A 9,025-nucleotide genomic window follows, 5' to 3' on the forward strand; every position below is an offset into this window, starting at 1 on the left:
AATAAAATCAAGCAGACTAGATTTACGAAAATGATTTTTTATTGCAAAATGATTAAACTTCAAAAAAAAAAGTTAGGAATCTTGTTTCCTGCAGGGCTCAACCATTTGATTATGACATCCCTTTGTTTTTTTTTCTGACAAACTGGGATATGTCTGAACCATCAGGAAACCACTCAGGTGGCATTACCTTTCTAGATTCTATCTGTACCACAAGCTCCTGCAATGAAGTTAACAAACTTTGTTCACAAGCAGCTGCACCAAATCTACGATAACGACAACCTTGTTTACGTTGAACTAGTCCGCTAAGTGAGTTTCCACACTTACAGAAAATGAAATGAACCAGTATAGTTAATTAAGAGTGTCACCAAACAATCCCATTGAAGGAAACACGATCAGTCACCTAATTAAACGTTCATGGCAGCTCTGACTAGTAAAAGCCGAGGCACACCATGTAGGCAAACCACAAACACCGTACCATATCAGCTCTCAGATGTGGAAGAACCATCTCCTGCAGACAGGTTCTCCTCTCGGAGCTTCTTCATTTCATAAGCCCACTCCAAGCCAGTACAGTAGTGCAAGGGAGGATTAAATCTGACATCGTTGATGTCGGGTGGCAGGAAGGAACCATTCTCGATGAGAAATTCTACTGCTGCTTTCTTTCTAGCCTTTGCCGCATTGTGCAGGGGAGTCCCTGGTAGATCAAAGATGAATGATTATGAAAATTTTAAAAATGAAGTTGGTGCAAGACATTTTCATATAGAACAGATAGCAGGAAGCAGAACAAAAATTCAAACAGTACGCCTATATATTTTTACACAAAATTGGCAAACAATGATAATAAGAAATAACTTCCACTCGAGAAGAAAACGTGGTAAGATTAAAGTTGTGGATTCTAAGACAAATGCCATGCATAAAAGTGTACAGGTTTTCACCAAAATGACATGCACTTTTAGACAAACAGTATGTCCCATGACACAAGCATCTACAGCACGAAAATCATCACGCTTCATGGGTATTCCTGCTTCTGGAATGACCAACCTGCCTTATTTTCAATATCTATCATTAATGATGTAGATTTCAATTTTCACCTATAGATTTCTAAATTACAACTATTTAGAATTGTTAGTCAAGAATTTGCACTTGATATTCATGTTTTATTGCTCATATTGTTAACACTGAGCGTGCACGCACACTCACACACGTCTGCATAAGTTGTCTTAGTTTTTTCGCATTTCCAAATTAATCTGCTTTATAATTCACAAGATTAATGACCTGAATTTAATTCAAATTTCAAGATGTGATCAATGACTCACTGTTAAAAGGATTTATAATCATGATGCCATGTTACATGTTTGAAAAGGTGGTCTGCTCGATGGCCTACAACCATGCATAAAAGAAAGATGCTTTCATGAAATCTACTGTTACCTCCCCTAGAACCACTTATTTTTTTGCATGTAGCAGAAAGAATGACTTTAATTTTCCCAGTCTTAACAGCATCTATCCTATCATTGTCCAAAGAAGAATATTTGCATCAGAGCACACAAAATCATGCCTTCATTCTGATGCAAGATTAAGAAAGGTCAAAGTCCAGACCAGCTGGGGACTACCAACATTCTCCACTTACCGGATATGGTCAGGCTGCATAGAAAATTGCTTAGACAGCCCACGAAACTCACAGAGTTCAGTACCCCAATCAAAGACAGTTTCTGAAATTCGTAGACAGACTATGATAACAGCAATATTTTGGAGTAACTATGAAATTTAAGAAAAGAGTGACATGAACAACTGTCGAATACTTACAGCCACAGGCGCCTTTTGTTCTAGCGTCGATGTCAGCACCACGTTCAAGTAATTCATCCATCACCTTCAGGTGGCCTCCCTGGGCAGCAAGATGTAGTGGGGTCACACCATGTGATTTCGGGCCCCATGCTGGGGTATTGACATCCATGCCCTCATCAAGAAGGCGTCGCACCTGTCGGAAAAATAAATGTCAACAATGATAAGACATGCACATAAATCAGTTTCCAGAAGGTTTGTGCAAATCAGGTTTTTTGACCAGTCAAAAACTATTGCTTGGGGGGGTGAACCAACTAAAAAAGAATCTGATCATGGGGGTTTCCAAGCATCGAGGATCAGGCCAGGCCAACTCATTCAAGCATATAACTAACATCCTATGTCACACGGACTCGGCTAAAGGGTTGCCGCACCCGCGTCGACACGCACGGACTCGGGTGCGGACTCGGGTGCGGCTTCGGACTCGGCCCGGACTCGGTCAACGCCGAGTCGGACTCGGTCAACGAGTCCGGGCCGAGTCCGTCCACATTTTGGACTCGGTCAACTTTGACCGAGTCCAAAATTGTCCATTTCGAGTTTTAAATTATGTTTTGGATCCGGGTCGGGTCGGGTCCAAACCCGACCCAGATCCAATTTTTTTGGCAGCCGAACCCTAAAAGGGGTTTATCGACAGGGAGAGGGGCTTACCCTCTCGATTTTGCCTCTCCCCCTCAGCCCCTGCAGCTTTCTCCTGCAACCACGCCGACGATCCGAACTCCGGTGACAGGCAGCCACCGTCTCCCCCTCCGTCAGGTATGTCGACCCTCCTACACCCTCTGCTCGTAGCCTCCCTCCTTGCACCCTTTGCACGCAGAAGAGGGGCTCGGCCCCCCTCCCTGCACCCTCTGCTCGTAGGGGAGGGGCTCGGCCCCCCTCCCTGCACCCTCTGCTCGCAGGGGAGGCGCTCGGCCCCTCCCTGCACCCTCTGCTCACAGAGGAGGGGCTCGCCCCCCTCCCTGCACCATTTGCACGCAGAAGAGGGGCTCGGCCCCCCTCCCTGCACCCTCTGCTCGCAGGGGAGGGGCTCGGCCCCCCTCTCTGCACCCTCGGCTCGCAGGGGAGGGGCTCGGCCCCTCCCTGCACCCTCTGCTCGCAGAGGAGGGGCTCGGCCCCCCTCCCTGCACCCTCTGCTCGCAGAAGAGGGGCTCGGCCCCCCTCCCTGCACCCTCTGCTCGCAGGGGAGGGGCTCGGCCCCCCTCCCTGCACCCTCGGTTCGCAGGGGAGGGGCTCGGCCCCTCTCCCTGCACCCTCTGCTCGCAGGGGAGGGGCTCGGCCCCCCTCCCTGCACCCTCTGCTCGCAGATTATTTTGGCAGTATATTATAAATAATTATAATATTTAAAATATATATATTTATAATATATATTTTTAATATATATATATATATAGCCGAGTCCCCGTGTCCAAATTTTTTGGAATTGCGCCACACCCGTGTCGCACCCGCACCCATGTGACATAGCTAACATCATGACTTAGGATTTGGAAAGTTGAGAACTCTCGAGAGATTCTAGCCACCCAAATGGGAAAGAGATAATTGCAGCCCTTCCAAGAAAAGATTGTGGGAATGACAAGCAATAGAATATCTAAGTTTCTTCCGCTATCTTACAGCTTATGTACACGCAAAACCCTCTTCAACAACCAATTCCACTTTACCAGAGGGGAACTCCATTTCTATCTTCACTAGAATGAAGAGAAAAGCTCATGCTACTCATGGGCAACTGATTCGGGCAAGTTATGACAGATTTGATCATTTGAGCAGATTTTCCTCTAAATTGTTAGTCGAGAGAAAATGTGAAATCCATTAAGGCAAAGACACAGAGACACAGTCAGGCAAGTTCAAGTGGATCACTCAATGTATGAAATCAACATTGAAAAATCAGAGGTGCTTAAGCTTAACACAAGTACCTTCAATGAAGAGTTTGGCAGTTAAGGGACGCCATCAAGGGAAAAAACAACAACAATGGTTACAACAAGTTGATTTAAGTTCTTTAATGATAACTTGGACATTTTCAGATGTTTCTTTTAAAAGTTCAGTGGGTTTAAGCAGTTTATAATGCTCGGATATAAATGAAGAGAATGCAAATTGTTCAAATTATATTTAGTGATATTTGCTTCCAGTTAAACCTAGTTTTGTCTATGGGTGACCCTTGTTGAGTAACATGTAAGATGATTAATTTTCATTATATCTTATGAACTGGTCTTGAACTGTTAGTTAGGAACATCAAGTGCCTAGGAGTCAAGGATAACAAGGTATTGTGAGGGGAATTGGGGTTAGTTACCTAATTGCATCTAGAAGTTTGGGTTAGTTATGAGTCAAGGGCAGGTTATACGTAACCCATACCCTGTTAGGGTTAAGGGAAATCATGTATAATAAGGGGATTCTAACAGGCTAATAGGCTATAGAGGCACCCATTGAGCATTCTAAGAAATCTATGAAGATCGGTGTGTGTGGTGTGCCACCCAAAAATTATGGCCTTAAAGATGCTAAGTACATTTTCTGGCCAGTGAAGGCCAGAAAATGGCCTAGATTTTTTCTTTTTTTTGGAAAAAACACTTCTGCTGACATGTTTTTACCATCCAAACGAAATAAATGAGATATTTTCCCTTTTCCTTTTTTTGGTAAAAAAAATCTTGTCCAGTCATTTCTCGGTCACCCCACTAACCGAAAAATGATTGGGATATTTCTTTGTATAACCAGTTTGGGCCGACCGGTGGCCAAAATGGCACATTTCCAAACATTTTATGGCTACTCGGTAGCTTGAAAAAGGCAAACATCGTTTTTCTTTTTTTGTTTTTGGCAACCAAAAACTAGGCTTTTTGTGTTTTTGGTCATTCAAACAGGCAAAAAAACAAGTTTTTGGCAAACCAGGTTTTGACAAAAATCTTGTTATAAGCAAAACTAGGTTTCTAACTACCCAGGTTTTCCCTTTATCATCCAAATAAGCCATAGAACTTTTTTGGAAAAAACATGTTAACTTTTAATGTAACAAATGGATGAAAAAAAAAGCCAATTCATATTTCTTATATAACATTGTGGTTTTTGTTTTATTTCCTAAAAGAAAAATCTTATTTTTTAAGTTTATGTGAGATTGTGAGTAATATACAAAATATTCTAACTTTACTAATTTCTAAGTTATCAAGTAAAATCACCTGTACACCAAGAATCTGTTCACACTTGTTTCATCAATTATGCTCACTTTGTTTGTTTGTGCAGTATTAATTGAAAGCAACAGAATTTTTCAGGGTCTACATTGTCATTGTGGAATTATAGCACCTACATATAGCAAAAAAAAAATAAAGTAATCAAGACAACTAAGTGTCCGAATTATGTATATTTTTTAACATAATAAAATGTTCCATAAGTTAAAAAAAAATGTAAAAATCTGATTTTTACTGAATATTTTAATTATAAAATTGTCACTTCTTCCAATAGTGCTGCAAGGAGGATGGTTCACTAGTAATACAATAGAAGGCTACATTTCTACTGTCCCAATTGAAGGATGCATGATAAGAGATGGTGAATGCAGATGAAAAGCTAAAAGAAATGCATCATGTTAAAGCTCAATGTGGATACAGTCATGCATCAACATATCATGAAAAAATAGTTGCGGGACTCAAATTTTTAAGCATCACCAATTATATTAATGACGGATGTCTTCAAATATATGACTCCCTTTTACATCTACAAGTAGTGCACAACTACATAAAATTCATTATGATAATTTACACTCCTTTTATCTACAACAAAATGGGGCAAATGACACCTGTCCGGGTCACTCGAGTGGCAACAGGCCTGGGAAGAAGGTACTGACCCCCTTGTCCCAGGTCCGACTCCCACTGGGTGTGTGGGTGCCTTTATCTAGTGGGCTCTGTATGGGCTTGGTTGTCGGTGACCCCACCTGGGGTTTACCAAGTAGGGGAGTGAACCCATTAAGTGGCCCGGTTCACAGCGAGGGTTCCTGGTCATGAAAAAAAACAAAACAAAACTAGGGCCAAATGATATGAAATACTTTTTTTGTCTTCTAGGCTGTATCGAATCATAGTGATAATTCTCGCGAGATTTATGAAAATCTCGTGAAAATATCGCAAGAAATTACCCAAAAGTTAAAAACAATAATTTCTCATGAGTTTTTCGCCAAAAACATAAATATCGCATTTAAAACTTGATATTTATATTTTTATCAGTTATTTATCATGAAAAACCCATGTAGTTATTATTTTTAAATATTATTTATTTATATTTCCTTATAAAAAATTATTTTTTATACTTTTTATTGCAGAGAATTTGCCAAAAAATGCAAGATTTAAGAAAAAATCAATTTCTCAAAAGTTTTTGGCTGCCGATATTTTGCCATTTTTAACTTTTGCCACTATGTATCAAATGTCACCACCAAAATAGTAGCAATCTTCCCACACTATAGCATCTACTAAAAAACAATTGTCTCAATCCCACTTATCAACTTGAATAGCAAAATAAGTCTGAATTCTCCTTATTCTTTCTTTGAAAATAATTTAGTGCTATATGACAATCTTTTCCACGAAAACATTTTGAGAGTTTTCGAAGATGTACGCTGAGTTGCTTTCCAACGAGGATTTTGAATTTCCCCTTACTTCATGGGCCAAATAAATCTTTGAAGACATCCATCAATAATATATTTATTGATGATCAAATATTTGTGCCTCATAACTACTTGTTCATGAGATGTTGATCATGAGTGGATCAACAATGGTCTTTAACATTATGCATTTATCGTATCTCTTCATGTGCAATACTATCTCTCTTCATGCATACTCCAATTAGGGCAGAAACAATTCAACATTCTACTCTTTCATTACCAGTGAATCAGCCTTCTTGTAATACCATTAAAAGAAGTGATAAAATTTTGTAATTCCCTACAATATTCATTAAAAATAATTAAAACCATAAGTATAAAAACTATCAAACATATTTTATTCTAATAAATAAACGTACACAATTTTAACGCAAACAAAATAGTTCTTTTGAACTTCATTTAATTTTTTCTATACAGATAAAAGCTATAATTACACAATAAATTATGTTTTTTTCTCAAAACCATTTTATTTATTTTGGGATGATCTGCATCCAAACACAGCCAAAACTCACTTAATTGGTTAAATCAAGTCCACCCACTGAAGAGGAACATGTCAAGATTGAGAAATGATTGTTTTCCATATTCTATCTCCCAAGAAGGATAAATTCATGACAAGTTGGTAAAATAATCCTTTAAGCTGTTGTATTGATATGTCTTTGTTAAGTCAAATTTGCACCTAGTCAACCTAGGCACAAGTCTGGCAACACATACTAGTCGTGGATGAGTCTGTCGAGAGAACAGACTTGTCCATTTTTTAATTGAAATACAAAATGTAGTAGGAAGAGACGTTGGCTGGACAAGAAGGAGACATCATATTCAAAGTCACTAGATCTGAAATCTTAAATTGAAGGTTACATGAACATCACCCTAAAACCAATTTTCAACTGCCTTTAAATTACAATAACCAAATTAATGTAGAAAATACTGATATAACAAATATCAATGAAACTTTTAAAACATCACAACTTTATTACAATATTTTTCAAAAACTGATGTATTTCCTGAAAAACTGATATTTCACAATTTATTTTTGCCTTGATATTAATGTCATAAAAAATGATTTTAACGTCTTAAATACTCTTTTGCTTTCCTTAGATTAGTTTACACTTTTATAATTTATAATTTTAATACATGTTGATATTTTCCCAAAGATTCTCCTGCGAATAACAGTACTTTTCAACATATTCGATATGTCCCTCTGACAAATTTTATTAATCCTGCCTATCAAAAAAATGTATTGATCTCTTTTAACAGTCAAATATCAAGCCAAACAAACAATAGAAGGAAAGAGCTAAGGATGAATCAAATGGTCGTGACACTTTTCTTTCAGCAAGAAAGAAATCATGTAAGGCAAGTTCCAACTGTAGATACAAGGAAAAAGCAACAATTTAAAAATACATGCCCTAAAAAAAATCATGTGAAACTCTAGGACGGGGGCATGAACGCATATAAACTATATAGAACGCATGAATCTAAATTTCTCTCTATCTTGTGAAATATCGATGATCTTTTTCATAGTTCAAAAACAAAGACGTCTGAAACCATCAATGAAAAAAAACGCATAAATTACTGCTATTTATCTAACTGAAAAATCTCTGGTACAATTCACGTGGAAAACGAAAAGAAAAATATAAAAAAGCATGAACTCAATACCTCCCTGAGATCGCCTTTATGCGCACCAATGTGAAGAAGAGTCCAGCCTCTATCATCCCTCCCTTCAGGATAAACGAACGACCTCCTTCTCGATAAGTTCCGCCGCAGAGAAGCCGCACAATCTTGTGGCATATCGCACAAAAACAAACCGTAGACAGACTATCCGGGTATAATCCGACCAAAAGAATACAGAAAATACCACTCCTTCAACACTCAACCTAAAACTTTTTCTGTGCCGGAGATACAGCCCTCAAGGACCTCCAGAAGAATCAAGTTTCCTGACGTCCCATAAAAGAAAGAAACAACGGTTTCGCGAGAAACTAAAAAGGAAAAGACCGAAATTCACATAGTAGGTTAGGGTTTTCGAGATTAACGAGAGGAAAAGGAATGGTTGGCCATGCCGTACGGTGAAAAAGGATTCAATCCGGGTCCGAAGATGCGAAGATTCTGAGAGGAGAAGCTCGGGAGGAGTTTCGACGGTGAAGCGAAAATCATAATGGAAATCTGAGAGGGGATAGACGGATGAGGAGAGGAAAGAGGGGAAAATCGAAAGCAGGAATCAAAGAACAGGGGAGAGGGAGAAAGAAAGATTCATCAGATAGAGGAGAGCATGTAAGTGTAAACTCGGAGAGGACAAGGAGAAGGTGAAGGGAGGCGTTGGCACGGAAACATGGAACCCTAGACGCTTCACGCACAGGGACTCTGTTTGGAGCCTTCTCGGGTATTTATAGCCGCGAGAAATCCTCAGGTTTCCCGGATTTAGACCGAAATTCGGATCCGAATTCGAGTATGGCCCGATCCCAACCCATGCCGGATACTATAGGGTCAGGACTTGGTTACAAAGAAGGGGTCCAATTAACTATCCGGGTCAGCAGTATGAGTTCCGATTATTAAATAGGCCGGGTATGGTTTATGAAATTTATACTA

The 9,025-nt window shown here is 39.4% G+C and overlaps 1 protein-coding gene across 1 annotated transcript; it reads right to left on the reverse strand.

The window, feature by feature from the left end:
* Nucleotides 1-232: 232 nt before the first annotated feature.
* On the reverse strand, nt 233-8,794 carry LOC149819011 (phytochrome-interacting ankyrin-repeat protein 2-like). Its single transcript, XM_089984921.1, has 3 exons — nt 8,099-8,794; nt 1,801-1,972; nt 233-691 (listed from the first exon to the last, which is right to left on the reverse strand). Exons 1-3 carry the CDS (start codon nt 8,228-8,230, stop codon nt 480-482), a joined length of 516 nt encoding a protein of 171 aa, XP_089841047.1. The 5' UTR covers nt 8,231-8,794; the 3' UTR covers nt 233-479.
* Nucleotides 8,795-9,025: the final 231 nt, after the last annotated feature.

Source organism: Nuphar pumila, chromosome 13 (genome assembly GCF_984573655.1).
Source record: "Nuphar pumila chromosome 13, dmNupPumi1.hap1.1, whole genome shotgun sequence".
Taxonomy (NCBI): domain Eukaryota; kingdom Viridiplantae; phylum Streptophyta; class Magnoliopsida; order Nymphaeales; family Nymphaeaceae; genus Nuphar; species Nuphar pumila.

What these genes read in the sequence shown, in the direction of transcription:
- LOC149819011 (XM_089984921.1), bottom strand. Translation starts at nt 8,230, where the DNA reads ATGCCACAAGATTGTGCGGCTTCTCTGCGGCGGAACTTATCGAGAAGG. An exon ending in ATAAAGGCGATCTCAGGGAG is followed by an intron (nt 1,973 to 8,098) that starts GTATTGAGTTCA and finishes TTTTTCCGACAG; the next exon opens with GTGCGACGCCTTCTTGATGA. An exon ending in AACAAAAGGCGCCTGTGGCT is followed by an intron (nt 692 to 1,800) that starts GTAAGTATTCGA and finishes TTGATCTACCAG; the next exon opens with GGACTCCCCTGCACAATGCG.